This window comes from Platalea leucorodia, assembly GCF_965183815.1.
Source record: "Platalea leucorodia genome assembly, chromosome: 5".
NCBI lineage: Eukaryota > Metazoa > Chordata > Aves > Pelecaniformes > Threskiornithidae > Platalea > Platalea leucorodia.
Genome location: NC_138827.1, coordinates 30,517,245 through 30,532,398, shown reverse-complemented (window position 1 = coordinate 30,532,398; position 15,154 = coordinate 30,517,245). Strand labels below are relative to the sequence as shown.

General features: G+C 39.6%; 1 protein-coding gene across 1 annotated transcript; it reads left to right on the top strand.

Moving 5' to 3' along the window:
- Positions 1-101: 101 nt before the first annotated feature.
- CMPK1 (cytidine/uridine monophosphate kinase 1) lies at positions 102-14,659 on the top strand. Its single transcript, XM_082314161.1, has 6 exons — positions 102-341; positions 8,854-9,000; positions 9,888-10,040; positions 11,588-11,664; positions 11,750-11,846; positions 12,333-14,659. The coding sequence occupies exons 1-6, from the start codon at positions 267-269 to the stop codon at positions 12,372-12,374; spliced, it is 591 nt and encodes a 196-aa protein (XP_082170287.1). The 5' UTR covers positions 102-266; the 3' UTR covers positions 12,375-14,659.
- Positions 14,660-15,154: the final 495 nt, after the last annotated feature.

Below are 15,154 nucleotides of genomic sequence, written 5' to 3'. Positions count from 1 at the left end.
GCATTGCGCGGTGCGCACCGGATGGGAGAGCCGCAGCTGCCGGCACGTGCCCGCCCCGCCCCTCCCAGTCGGCGCGCGCCGCCGGGGACCCGGAAGCACTTTCCCACGGCGGGGACAGCTCAGCAACGGGTGCGCGGCGGCGGCTCTGCTCCAGCCCCAGCCCTGGCCTCGGTGCCCGCCGCTCCCCGCCCGCTTCACGGCCGCCCCCTGGCCGCCGCCCCGCCGCCGCTGTCCTGCTGCTGCTCCGCCGCCGCCTCCTTCTCCTCATGAAGCCCGTCGTCGTCTTCGTCCTCGGCGGGCCCGGGGCGGGCAAGGGGACGCAGTGCGCTCGCATCGTGGAGGTGAGGGCAGCGGACCCGCCGCCGGGCTATGGGGGGGTACGGGACTACGCGTCCCGGCGTGCCGCGGGGCTCCGGCTGCGGGGGGCTCTGCGGGCGCGGCCGCGGGGCACGCTGGGAGTTGTAGGCCCCCCCCGGGGGGGTCGCCTGGGTGAGCGTGTCCCCCTTGGCCCGGCGGCGGGCCCCGCATCTCCATTGCGGTCTGCGCTCATGTCTAGCCTCCGTCTACCCCACCCCACCCCTTGCAGGGGATAAAATAAATATAACGGACCCACATCTCCCTATTAACTGGTGAAGCGGTGGGGGCAGCCCCCACTCCAGCCCCTCTGCTCGCCCTCCAGCCCCTGTCAGGCGGCCTAGCAAGGGGTCGGCATTTTTCTTTCTCCTGCCTTTTCTTCCCTCAGCCTGCAAGGATCCCACTCTGCTGGTGGGTCTGTCCAGTGCATCCACCCCGGGCAGTGGGACACCCGCTTGGGGCTTGGAGGGTGTGGAGCACCGGTCGCCTGCTGTGCCTTGGCGCAGGGGAAGGACCGTGGCCCTGGAGAAGTTCCAGACTGCCTGGGCAATGGTGCCTTGTCAGGCCGGTCTTACAGCCCGGCCTGTGTAAGTGGCTCTGTACACGTCTGCGTGGCCACGTAGGTGACTGCGGGGCTGCCACCCGGATGCCTCGGGCTGCTCGTTTTGTTTCCTGGGACTGGAGGCGAGGTGGTTTACGGTGGTTGGGTGACTGCAAATGTGTGGGATCAAGGTCCCTGTTTTCTGAAGCCTGTTCCATAAACGCAAGAGCTGGTACAGTAGACACTGCAGGGTGTTGGCTTGCTGACCCAGTGCCATCTCTGTAAGTTGTGAAAGTAAGATGTTAAAAATAGAATTAAAATTTTGTTCTATGACAGAATATGATAGACATCAAAGGATGTCCTGACCCTATAGATGGTTAATCTTGTTCTCTCTTTTCAAAGAGCCTAAAACCAACAGTGTAGGTTGAGAAGATTTTCTGCTATGTTTTTCACATTTTCAGTTTTCCAAATACATTTTTACAGCCATCTCAGATGTTGATAGAACAAGTATCTAAGAAAGAACAGTGAATGCTACATGGTGTAGTACTGTCCTTTTAAAAACTAAAAAACCCAGGGATAATTGCATTGTATTCAGGTGGATAATTACAGAAGTAGTTAAGGCTGGATGCTTCCAAACATGAGTGTATGTTGGATTTGAAACAGCTTTTTTTTTTTTTTTTTTTTTTTTAATCCTGAGCAGTTGTATATATTTTTCGTATTGAAAGCCACGTAGGATCAAAATTTATCCATACCCGCACTGAAAGAAATGACTGAGAACTGTAGCAGTTGCCTATGTTTATGAAACTATTGGTGGGGAAAAAAAAAAACCCACAACTCCTGGCATTTTATGTGTCGTCTATTCTGGTGATGCCCTGGCACTGCTGTTACAGTTTATCCACGCTGCCATTATATCCCAGTCCTCAGTGTTGTATAACAAAGTTAGGCGAATTTGGTCCAGACTGAAAAATGCCGTTATGACTTTACTTCTGAAGGATTTTAACCTCAAATTACAGCCTCTCTTTCAAACCAGCTTATTCATTAAATTAAATTGTGGAATGAAAGGTTCATAGTGCTCATAAAGCTTTTTTGGTAAGGTCAAATTCTGCCCCTGGCACATAGCAAACAAATGAGCTTAAACTGTAGGGGAATCTTGCAGGCTGTCATTAATGGCTTTTACCAAACCATTAATGTAGCCTCAGGGCTGAAGTACCTTGTGTGGCCTTGGCCTATGTTTAGAAATATAAATGCCTTTGGCTTGATAGGCTAATATAATTGGATAAAGACCACTTTATTAGGAGGAGTTCAAATGAGTCATTGCTACTCAAATTGTATTTGCAGCTAAAAATGAAAGAAAAAAGTTAACTTTGCTTGTACGGTATTTATTTTCTTTTGAAGCCCGGAAAGGGAAGTCCAAATACTAATAAATGTAAATTTGCTTTAATTCTGATAACTCTGTTCACTGCATGGAAAGAAATTAATTGAAGTCAGTGGTCTGAGAGTAGAAAGCACTGAGACCCGCTGACTGCAATGGACGGCCTTCCTGCTCGCATGGACACCTCTACAGGAGCCGCTGGCTAAACTTTGAGGAAGAGAGGGTCTGAGGTACTTGAAGGGAGAGCTCGACTGATGTGAGCCTGCTGGAAAACTTTAGAAAAAGGGGACATGAACAGGGAAGTGTGGATGAAATGCAGCAGAGGTACTGGAGAGCAGCACCTTTTTTAAGCACACGTCCTTGGCCTGGCCCCTGGCAGCCCCCCAGAGAGCCCTGGTGCAGGCGGTTGAATAGTCTGTATGCAGTCAATGCTGCCTTTAGGTTAAGGGTGTATTTTTGTTCGGATTTTAAACCCTGTTGGCAGCTTGCCACAGAGAAAAGGGGCCGTAGCTCAGTAATAATAAACCCCATTCATCCTTATAAATGGACTGAATAATATTAGTTTACATTTGAAATGAATCTGACCCAGTATCTTGCTGTAAATCTGAAGTTTGTGCTGAACAAAAAATCAGTATGAGCTATAAATATTTCTCAGTTGCTATTCATACTAGACATTTGGGACAGAGCACATCCCATGTGGAAGAAGTCTTACTTTGCTGAGGTGAGATCTTGTATGATTTTAGCATTAAACGATTTTATTAACAAACCAAGGGTAGCTGTGTTTTATAGAGTAAAGGGGGTATTACGTACTACCTGGGAATGATTTCTCAAAGAACTGTTGTAATTGTTTTGCTGACAATGCTTTACATTCCCAGAAAAGGGAGTTGGCAATCACATGTTGTAGGCGAAATACATATTCATTAAGTACTAGCTTAAATCATAGCTTCTCAGTATTTGTGTGTGGGAGTCCCTCATTCTGGAGAAGGCATGTATTCATGCCAAATTTGGACCAAAATGGAGAAATGATTTGAGGGAAGAAGATGCAATAACAAGCGGAAATGGATATTGACTCAGTGTACGAAAGGGAACAGCAGGTAAGCGATTAGGTTTCTTTATCTTCACAGATAAGGTTGGAGGAGACAGCTGAAGCAGGCTGGTTTTCTCTGATACGGAGGGAAGACTCGTGTACGTTCCACAGAGTCACAGAATTGTCACTGAAATGCAAATGCAGCAGAATTGCTGCTCCAGTTTCTCCTATTTAGGAAGGGATGAAGCAGAATTCCCTCTTAAGTTCTTATCCTCTCCATTCCAGCTCTGCAGATTAACTCCTGAAACCTTCCACAGCTCTGTTTGGTGGAGCTTGCCATCATCTGGGACTGTTGCGTAGCTGTCGTGTGAGGCAGAATATTTGAGCAGGTAGTTGAATGATGTCATCTGAATGCAGGTTCTTGCAATAACCTTCATGCTTTCCACAGTGTTTGTATCTGCCATGACTGTGAGGTTATTATATGTGTGTAGGACAAAATGAATGTGTTTTCTTGCTGACTTCTGAACTTTGCTTATAAAATGGTTATGGGAAAGTCAACAAAAAAAGGCATTCTTCGGATCTGCACAAAATATGCTTTCATGTACTTTAAAATTTAAATCCTTACAACCTTTGCTGGAAATGCAAAGCTCTTTGGTTGGTGGGAAGAATAATAACTAAATAATTCATCTTTATTCCAAGCAAGATTTGAGTTGTATTTTGTTTGTTTGTTTGTTTTGGCAATGTGATTCTGTAGGGATTTAGGGTATAAAAGACATCTCTCTCTGTGTACCTAAAATATAACTCACCTCCACCACAGCCCTATCCTGTATGTTTGTGGTTAAATCTAAAATTAATTCCACAAGGTGGGATGCTGAGCCTTCTCCTTTTATAAGAGCATAAGTTAATATCCAAATGGAAAAAGCTGTTAAGTTGCTTTGGGATATATGATAAGGAGATTTCCTAGGGTGAAGAGAACAATGTGAAGAAGAACTCATTGTATCAGAAACACTCCTCTGAAAGTAGCAGTGGATTTAAGTTTTGCTGTCGTGTGTTTATTATCTTCTGGAAGTCCACTGAGAGCGTTGACTTCCTTGAAATAAAAAACGTTTTTTAAATTGTTCGCTTTAAACTCAACTTCTGAAATCTCTTTCAGGAGTGCCAAGTATTAGTATTCCACTTAGCCTTAAGTTCTCATAGTTGTTTTTTGGAATATAAGTTTGTATTTCTGAACTTTGGAGCTTTTTTTAAAACTTGGTGAGTGATCGTTTAAATATACCCCCTGAAGATTTATCCCTATATGCTTCCATTTTGCAGAACACTGGGCATTGAATTTTGGACTTTTCCAAACATACTGGGTGCCTTTTGTTGAGCTTAGCATTCCTGAAGCACTGGGGTTTGCCCTCCCTCCCCTTCCCTGGGGGGCACTGTCAGTGGGTTTTGTGCGTTTTGTTTTGTTAATGTGGTTTTTTGTTTGCTTTTCCTCCCCCAGAGGCAAGAACATATTTCAAACTAAGAAAATGTCTTCTTTTTTTTTTTTTTATTGGAATAAGCAGACAGAAGGTCTATTACTGCATTATAGTTTATGCCCCAAAGTTTTAATTCTGTGTGCTAATTGCTAATAGGACAGATAAAAGCTTTTTAGGTTAAAAAAAAAAAAATACAAAGGCTGCAGGCTTTACACAGTTCTATTTTTATTTTAACTAGTTCTTGAATGGTGTATGTAGCAAATTTCAGTTGTTTATTAAAGTTACCCAAGATATGACAGGTCGGAACTAGGGCAATAAAAGTTTGTATTTTATTTGTTTAGATCTTAAGCCTTGTGACTTTCATTTTCAGAGTAACAATGATAAGCCAAGATAGGAGTCAAGGTCAAAGTAGTAATTTGTGTTTCTCTTGCTTTTTCTTGGCTTCTGCTCACTTAAGGAAGTCTCAAGCTGTGTGTTTAGTGGAGAGATGTGTTGCTGGACCACACAGGGCTGAATCAGAAATAAACCTTGTACCCCTCAAAAGCTGGCTGCGTAAGGAGTCCCAGCAGCAGCTGCTGCATGCTGCTGATCCTTTCTTACTGCCTCGAGAAGATTGCTGGGGCAGACTCCGCCTCATTCAAGTATGACATAGATATGACTCATGTATTTTCAGTTGTATTCATCTAGTTACTGTATTTACTGAAAACAAGGCATGTTCTCTCTGTGGAGTGGAAGTTGCAAATCCTGGCTGACAGAAGAAAGCTAGAAGGGGCTATAGGACAGGGCAGAGAATGGCATCCCAGGGAGGCTGCAGTCTCGGGTTGTAATTTGGAGATGTGGAGCGTACAGCGTACACATCCCAGTTTGTCCTGCTGAATGGGGACTGATTTACCAGGCCACTGTGAGACAAACAAGCAAGCAATGTTTTGCTCTGCTCTGGACAGTACTGCTAAGTGCTGTTCTGAGTAACACCTCTATGGTGGGATTGATGGGAACTTGAGCTTGCCTTTCCACATCACTGATTTGTTTTTTGTTTGGGTTTTTTTGTTTGTTTGTTTTTGTTTGGTTGGTTTTTTTGAAAGCGAAGGAGGAAGATGTCTACAGTGGTGCTGAAGACAGCTGATTTTTATCTTTTTCATTCGCAGTTAATTTTTGTAAGAGATTTGGATTATGGTTCTCCAAATATAAAAATAGTTTTAAAAATAATGAGAAATTGTGTAATAGCAACTTGCTGATTTAATCTTTTCTTCTTCTAGAACAGCACGCCAGTCCACTAGCATAGCAGAAAACATCATCTTTGAAATAAGTTTTAGAATAGTTAATTCTATATTTTCTATTTTCTTCTCTGTAATCTAAAAATCTGTCCAGATTTTAGGTGCTTGGCATCCAAGTATTTGGAAAATTTTTTTAACCTAGTTTCTATTTCAAGTCTTCCTTTCAGTCTCACGTTATGAATCTAGCATATATGCATCCTTCAAGACCTGGAGAAACTGCTTTTTCATTGTTTGGCAGCCACAGTCCTGCTCCCTTTCTGATTTGAGAGAAGAATTAGGCAGTAGTTGCAAGAAGTCACATTCCAGGGATTGCACCTAGAAGTACTTGGCACTGCTGGAAAGTCATGCTGGCACAATGCAAACCTTGGCAAGATGCGAGAGTGTTTTGCCCCAGGTTTTGTGCAGTTACATCACAGTCTCTTTTGTGAGCTCTTGGGGATGTGACAGTTTTCTCCAACTCAGGATGCTTGCTGAGGGTTTATCTCGCCTAAGATGAAAGAAAACTTTGTGCCCTGTATGCATTGATTAAAACTGGCGACAGTAGCGGGAGCACCGCATCTCTGAAGCCTTCTGTGTATGGAGTAGCAGCCAAGCCTTTCTCCGTGCTTGTTTGCATTGTTTAAAACAACGTATTTGCTTTGGCTCTTGACTCAGTACAGTTAACAAATAGATGTTTTGCCCCTGAAGGAGAGGTTTGTTTTTCTTATTGCCTGGTTAATCCATTCTGAAGGTTACTCTAGAATACAATTTACTATTATCTAAAACAAGTCTATTTATACAACGGTATTTTAAAACACTTCTATCTTTTACTTTCCTGTTCAGCCGTTAAAAACTATTTTAGTTTGTTGTTGCAAAAGACACAGAATTCCAAAAATTGTCTGACTCAATTTCGTTTTCATGCATGAAAAGGGAAATGCCAAGGAAAATTAAATGGTTTGGTAATCCTCTAAAACCGAAGGGATTATATTTTCCTCCTGTTTTCTCCTTTGTAGAGACTTGATGTTAAAAATATCATCATTCTTTAACTTTAGCAAGAAGAACTACATGTTAATTTAGCGTTCAGCAGAGTAAGGTTTCTTGCTTATAAGTAAAGATTTATTCTAGTTTATGGCTTCTGTAGTTCTTAGTTAGTATTTCGATTTGCAATTAAATAGGCATATCCAAATGCAGTGCACATTAAAGCAGGAGTACAGTGAGCTTATAGAGGATGTCTGTGGAGCTTTTTCTTCACAGTTATTTAGAGCAAAATCTCGCTTCCTTTTTTTTTTGCCAGCTGTGTAGAGTTTTGGAGATTTAGGTAATTATATCCCTTCTTAAATTATGACTATGGCAAAACTAACTTTCCACGCTTTTGTGGGTGAAATTGGAAAGCAACTGAAATGTTTTTAAAGTCACTTAGTGGGTTGTGTAATATTTCTGTTGGACTTAGTCCAGTAGCCAAGTTTTTAAATCCCAAGTTCACAGCCTTAAAAAGTGTGTAGTCACATTATTATGCTGCTCAGACACCTTTTTTGAAATTTGCTTTGGATGTTGCTGCAGCCAAGCTGATAACCCTGAAGTTTTTTGCTGGTCTTTTTGTTTTGTGTAAAAACTTTAGGATGAGTATGTATAGGTGTACTCTGTTTTGGATGTATAGCTAGCTTAAGTAATCACCATGATGTCTTTATTGCCTGTTTTTATGGACTATATTTGGTCAAGGAGCATAGTACACTTGGTTAGTTTTCTTGTGGTGTTAAGTGACCAGAGAAAACCATTGTTTTGTGCTCTGAAATTTCCTTTATAAGACTGCATTTCTCTTTGATAAGGGTGTATTTGTATGTTTGCACTAGGTGTCTATTTACAATGGTAAATGCCTGAGAAATTCAAGTGTAATAAATACTTTTCATTGTTATTTTGCATTAGCAACTTTTTTTGCATGTAGTTTGAGGTGAAAGAAAAGAGTAATGGTGTTTGCTGTTTTCCTGCATACTGGTATCAAACTGATAGATTTGGACCTGATCTTTCTGCGCTCTTTCTGTTTACTGTACATGGCGTGGCATAGGGCGGCACCAGCGTAGCTGTTTACCTTCATCTGCCACATCATCGTTAGGAGAAGGCACTAGTCTGCCCTGGGGGCTGAGCGCCTGTGTTTGTACAGCTGCCATGTTAGATGCGGAGTTATAAGTGATTTGACCAAGGTAGAGAAGGAAGTCGGTGCCAGAACCACAATGGGAACGTAAGGATTTTGGACTTATGCTGTGCTTGAAACGTTCCTCCAGCTCCAAAGGACCTGCAATCACCTCATGTGCTTTTCTTTAAGTAGTTAGATAGATAAAATTACAAACCTATTGCGTAAACGTAGCAAGGAAAGGCACTGTCTCGACTTTTTCACTTTGTAAATCAAGACTTGACCCGGTAACTGATGATCACTTACAATTTTTAATTAGTTGAACTTTTAGGATTGGCTATAGCTTGTATCTCATTTGGTGGTTGTTAAACGTCTCATTGCACAGTGTAACGTTTCAGGAAGCACCTTGCGGACACGGTCTCATTTCCAAACATGACAAAATTACCTTTGAAAACAGTATACGAATGCCCGACCAAAGCCCTCTTGAGCATTTTACCCAACAATCTGTATTGCTGTGCTTTCTGTGCATACAGAGTATGCCGTGTTGTCAGATTACACACTGAAGATGGAACAGATCCGTCACTAGCAAGCTGCTATTCCCTGTATTTTTCTGTAATGTGAAGATAAATGTGGTTGATGCCATTGACTGATGTTAACTTTGCATGTGTACTAATTCAAGGGAGTCTATGCCTGTTTGTTTTGCACATTTCAGAAGTATGGCTACACGCACCTTTCTGCTGGTGACCTCCTTCGAGATGAACGAAAAAGGCCAGGGTCACAGTATGGAGAACTCATTGAGAACTACATTAAGGAGGGGGAAATTGTACCAGTTGAAATAACAATCAGCTTGCTGAAGAGGGTAAGGAAAGGGCTATTTCCTTGCTGGTTCACTCTTGCAGACTAAACAAGAAAGCAGTGGCCGTATTCTGGAGGAACTGCCTTTCCTCCGGTGTGAGTAGTACGAAATGGCAGACACGTAGGTGCGCATTGCGTACTGGGCTTCTCTTAGCAATTACTCATGTTTCTTTCTGGATGGTTGGAGGGCAGTAGGTGATGGCCTCTGATATCTGGGGATATGTGAGAATGGGTTATTTTTATTTTATTTTTTTAGTAGCTCTAGGGAAATCAGGGAATCTCTGTATTTCTTATTTCCCTTAACTAGCTTTTGGACCTCTTGGTCAGCTCAGTCATATTTGACTGGAGGGTAAAGGCCTTAAAGGTACTAAGTTTCTGTAAGTTTTATCAAAATTGATAGCCAGGTGAAGGAGAAGAGCACCTGCTAATGTTCCTGTGGAAGGAAAAGCTCCAGCCTTTATCCTTACTAGATGTCCAGGAAAACAACTAGAGTATCTCCTTTAAGACAGAAAAGGCTTCTGTTGCTCATGGCACTAAATTTATCTGGAGTTTTTCCATTAGAATTAACTCTAGATCAGGCATGTTTTGGCATCTTATTGTGTAACAGTGCTTTCCAGTATCTTGTAGAAAATCAACTTTAAAGCTGGGATTGTGTCTTATGAGATTTTGAGCTTTATGAAATAGTGAATTCAGTTTGAAAGAAGGCTATATGGGTGCATCAGTGAATTAATTAGCATGTGTTGAAGGTGAAACAAAATACATTTTGTAAATCTGCAATAATCCTAAGATAAATGCTTCTTAACTTACCACATCAACATTTTGGGGGTAATTTAATAAGTAGATAAATGGTTGTATGTGCAGGAGATCATGAATTGAATTCTCTTTTATCAGGCTATGGATCAAACAATGGCTGCCAATTCCCAGAAGAACAAGTTCTTGATTGATGGATTTCCCAGGAATGAAGATAATCTTCAAGGCTGGAATAAGACTATGGATGGAAAGGCGGATGTTTCTTTTGTTCTCTTTTTTGATTGTGACAATGAGGTAATGAAGTGTGTTATTCTGTAACTTCCTTTCTTGCTATATTGTGAGAATCATTCAAGAACAAAAAAACTCTCTCAGGTAGTGAATGGACTACTGTAAGAGCAGAAGGAAAACTTGGTCTGTGAATTTCAAGGATTTTTGGCAACTTGCTTTTGCAGATGAAAAACTGCATATTTTTGAAATAGCAGGCAGCTAATTGCACTTGGTATAACTGTGCGAATAAATTATATTCAGGAAGTACTTCAGGCAATTGCATTCTTAAGGAAAATTTATAAAAACTTTAAATACATTATACAAAATTATTTGGTTAATTTTCAGAGAACATTACTCTGTTTACTCTTACTAACTGTTGTTTAGTCCAAAATGAACTTGATAGCAGTGTCTGCTTTAATTCTAAAGTGCTGGCAGCAGCAGTCTTTATTGTCATAGTTATGAGCTGTGCTATAGGATAGCCAGTAATCAACGTTTTATTCAGCAAGTCATTAGATTACAAGGGCATTTTGACAGTGATACATTATATTCATTTAACAAGTGCCATGATATGCTGTCTTTTTAATATGTCAGTGCCCTTGAGGCATTAAAAACTGATACGAGAATCCCAGCACCTTAAGCTGACTTTCTTCCTTTTACCCTTTTCCCCAATTTCCTGGAAAACTTTGCTACCTTTTTTTTTTTTTCCCACTTAATTGCAATAATTTTTTTAGTCTCAAAGAACAAGTGAGGGGTCATTTTTTTCTATTTAAAAACTTAAATAAGATTAAATGATTTTTTTCACTTGGGGTGTTAATTGTGTTCATTTTGGGGTTCTGATTTTTTTTTTGCTAGATCTAAGAATAGACAACATGATCTTCTGGATTTTTATTTTTTTTTTTACTATGGGTGTACTGTGTAGGAAAAATAATTTTTAACCATTGTCCTCTTGCATGAGTAGGATAAATGTATTCATGAAGTGTACATGTGTCAGCGTTGCTTACTTAACTTTATGTTTCAAAACTTACTTCATTGGGCAGCTTTTAACTATGGCTAGTTCTTCAGTTTTTACTTAGATTTTGATTTTTAGGTCTTCGTTATAGCAATGTCAAGTAAGAACATTTTAGCCTACAATAACTTGGTATATAGCCTTACAAAATTCTTTGAAGAACATACAGTGACTTTCTTTCAGTGCAGGCATATATTAGTAGTCTAATTTGACATGCTGCTTTTCAGAAAGTCTGAACACATCCTTGAAAATCAGGTAATTTTCTTCTTTAAATGTCTCAAGTTGAAGACGAAGTCAAACCACCGAGCTTGATGTTGCTTTTACTTCCACTGAGCCCAATCCCATCTTAAGAGCCCCCCGTTTTAATAAACTGATGAAGTGTAAAGCTATCATCCTTTTTCTCTGGAAGAATCTAACTTTCCACGTGAATTCTGGTTACATCCGCCAGATCTGGACAGTATTTTGTGTGTCAGGGCTATTTAGATTTTCAGGATTTTTGTTTTGTTCCTGCTTTCAAGATAGCACCTTGTGTTCTTGGTTGTGATCATCCCTTTGATGTTTTTTGTAGATATGTATTGGCCGCTGTCTTGAAAGAGGCAAGAGCAGTGGAAGGAGTGATGATAATCGGGAGAGTTTGGAAAAGAGGTACTATCTTCAAAACTTTTCAGTTCCCTTCTGTTTATATTTTACTATGTAATGCTTTTTTTTTTTCCCCTGTGCTTTCTCCTAGAATTCATACGTATCTGCAGTCTACTAGGCCTATAATAGATTTGTATGAGAGAATGGGAAAAGTCAGAAAAGTGGATGCCTCTAAATCTGTTGATGAAGTAAGTATATAAGCGAAAAAACCATGGGGATGACAGTAGCAGGATACATATTATTTTCATCATTCTTCTGAGATGTGTGTGTGTGTGTGGTTAGTGTGCTAATTAAGCACTGATGTGTATTACTGAGGGAGGTCGTGGAACTCTCGTTTTGACTCTTGAAGAACTGATTAAGATGTGACTAACTTTAAGAAATCAATTAGTTCTACTTGAACATGAGCTAGACTGAGCACATTTTCAGTTTCTGTGTTTAACAGTGTCTTGTCTTTTTCACTTTCATGAGCTTTTGCTTTTCTGAAGTAGTATTGCTCTTCTGTCTCAGTTTCCCAGAATTTATGCCAATTTCACTATTAAAGAATTACTGTGAATGTTCTAAGAAAAACTTACATGTTTTTTAAAATACTGTCAATTATTGTGTGTGCTGGTTTAACTTGAAGTAACTGTTTGACTAACACTTCATAAAATTAATATTCTTCTCTCTCTTTGTAGGTTTTTGAAAAAGTTGTACAAATTTTCGACAAAGAAGGCTAATTCCCAGCTTGAAAGTTCATTTAAACTTGTGCTTGAATCTTGCTTGAATAGCTGCTACTGCAGTCCACTCTTTGTAATTGTTTTAAAAGATTTTTTTTTATTGTTTTTCACATATCTAATGATGATTGGAAAAGCAGTTAATTACAAATGGATCTGTTTTTTAAATAGGAAATCATTTCTTGTGGCGATAGTATACAAATTTCAGGTTTATCCATTAGTACAAGTTCAGTTACTGACATGGCAAAACCACAGTTTAAACATCTCTTTGAAGAGACTGTTTATTCTTTCACAGTTCTGTGCCTATCATGGGCAGCCCTTCTTATTCCTTATTGCCATACACCTTTTTTTTTTTTTTTTTTTTTTTTAAGGATCAGCTAAACAGCAGCATTAAGCAATGAGGGACCTATGTGCCCTTGTTTATTTTTCGGATGCTTGGACCAAATTTAGCAAATATTTTTTCAGAGTATAATTTTGTCATGACGTTCCCTGTTAGCCCCAAACCTGAATTCTGTAAGTCAAAGCTACCATTAGTATGAGAATCTGTTTTAGCAGTTCTCACAAAACTATTTAATGTGCTGTTCAGCAATAGACATACAAAGTACTTTATGGAAAGTGGTGCTTTCTTATGACTCTGGATGTAAAATGTCTTGTAAGTTCTTGAGTACCTGGATGACATGACCCTGGGCTTTACCTTGTCTTCATTTGCAAAAGGTTAAGAATATAATTTCAAAGTCAGGTCAGTATTTCCATACTCATTTATTTTAAATGATAGTTATGTTCTTAATTACAGCATGATCTTCACAAGATGGCAAAACTCTTAAACAATGTACAATAAGCAAAATCTTCTAACCATTCTGTCTTTTGTAACAAGTGGAAGGGATTTTCTGTATTATTATTATTATTATTGAAATACTGTGTTACTGAATGCTTTAAGGTTTGTTACCCAGGGAAATATTTTTATGGTTAAACTAGTGAATTTGTTTCCCTAAAATTGTATAATTTTAATAACTGTTTGTTTGAAAAGATTGTAAATTATGCACTTTTATTATGATGTGGTCAGCTGAGGGGAAGATACCTGCAGAAAAAAGTTCCATTCCCTTAAACAAATTGGGTCCTGCTTCATCACATCCTCTTGAATTAGCCAAGTACAGTCAGCAGCAATAGTTGGGATAAGCAGATAACTAGTTGAAACAAACTGTTTTAAATGTTTGCACAGATGTGGTGTAATTCTGCCTTTTGTTTAAAGTAACCTTTTCTCTCCCCTATATAGTATGCATAGGTCTGTGGGGGCCCAACTGTGCATTCCTTGCATGCCCTAAGCTTTCACTGAAGAAGGCTCCAGAAGGCTTGAAGATGAGTGTTTTAACTAATTTTAGTGATAGAGTGGTTCTTCCTACATTAACTGACGCTGTAATTGGTTTGTGATATGCTAATAGATGTTGCAAATTACAGGGAATTGCAATTTGGAAATCTTGGGGTTCAGCTTTTCTTTGTTGATGACTCTCTCTATTTAGGAAAAGTTTTAAGTTAAACCAAGCTTCTAATTAGAATCAGACGTGTTGGTCCTCATCCTGCAATCTGATCTGTACAGGCAGATTTGTATTTGCATGAATTCTCATCTCGCTGAGATTCTTGAGGCTGCTGGACTGGGGAAGAGATGAGTACAGAAACAACGGGTAAGCTACAGTATCTTTTCCAGTATGGTAGGAGTTCAAACAATGGACTGAGCACAAATAGCTGTTTACTACTGCAGAATATATGGACCATGACTACTTTTGTGAGTATGGGAGGCTAATGCTTTTGCTTTATTAATTTCCCCTTAAAAAAAAAATCATGGAATTTAATTCTTATTGTAGAAGTATGCTGACATAGGATAGAATCCAGCGAAATGCATGTTTTGATATGAAGGTTAGAATCAGGGTTTTTCCAAAAAGACTCCAAACAGGATTCTTTAATCCAGTTAGAGAGATTTAATTATCTTTTGTTTCTAAGTAACTGGTTTTTACAAGTTCTGTTCAGAATAGAGTATCTGTTTTCTCATCATATACTTTTCTGTGTATTTAAGTGCCGAAACAAAGAAAAAAAAAAAAACCTTTGGAATGAGTTTTTAGAAAAAAAAACAATGTTTTGGCGATATTGAATTTGGAGTGGATTGTAATGTGTCTGTGCAAAGAGTAGATTTTTTTTGTCATTTTATTTATTGAAGATGCCATTAAATGTGTTACCAATTCTTTCAAGTTGGACTTATGATTGAAATAAAGATTAAAGGCAATATGCCAATGTGTTGTGTCTGTTTAGCAGCAAAGCTGTACAAAGAATTTGAGGAGATCCAATAAACTCTGTTCTGTGGCTTAATGTGAGTGCTTGGCTTACAGGTACCTGTTACAAGGGATATTTTTCATATATATCTCTCTATATAAAGTGTGTATTTATTAGTGTTAGATACCTTGTGTGGCCACATAAACACAGGTGTATGTATGAAAGTTCAGTTTTCACCATCAAAACTGAAGTCCTGAAGACCCTGTTAGGCACAGGATAAAATCAGGCAAATGCCTGTGGAATTGGTACATTTTCTTGATTATATAGGTTTATCAAATTACTCTATTCATGTCGTTGTGCAGTGATCATTCATTTGGCACGTCTGTGAAAGAAAGGGGACTTGAAGTGGACTAGGAAACACAAACCTATCGTGCGGCTGCTGTTGGAGATGCTTTCTGTCTTGACTTCTCATGCTTCCTTGCTCAGTTACCACCCGATTTCCTGAATGCCATTCTGCTGCT

Excerpts from the sequence above, each read along its gene's own strand:
- CMPK1 (XM_082314161.1), top strand. The coding sequence starts at position 267 with ATGAAGCCCGTCGTCGTCTTCGTCCTCGGCGGGCCCGGGGCGGGCAAG. Across the intron at positions 9,001-9,887 it reads CAATCAGCTTGCTGAAGAGG|GCTATGGATCAAACAATGGC; the intron begins GTAAGGAAAGGG and ends CTCTTTTATCAG. Across the intron at positions 11,847-12,332 it reads CCTCTAAATCTGTTGATGAA|GTTTTTGAAAAAGTTGTACA; the intron begins GTAAGTATATAA and ends CTCTCTTTGTAG.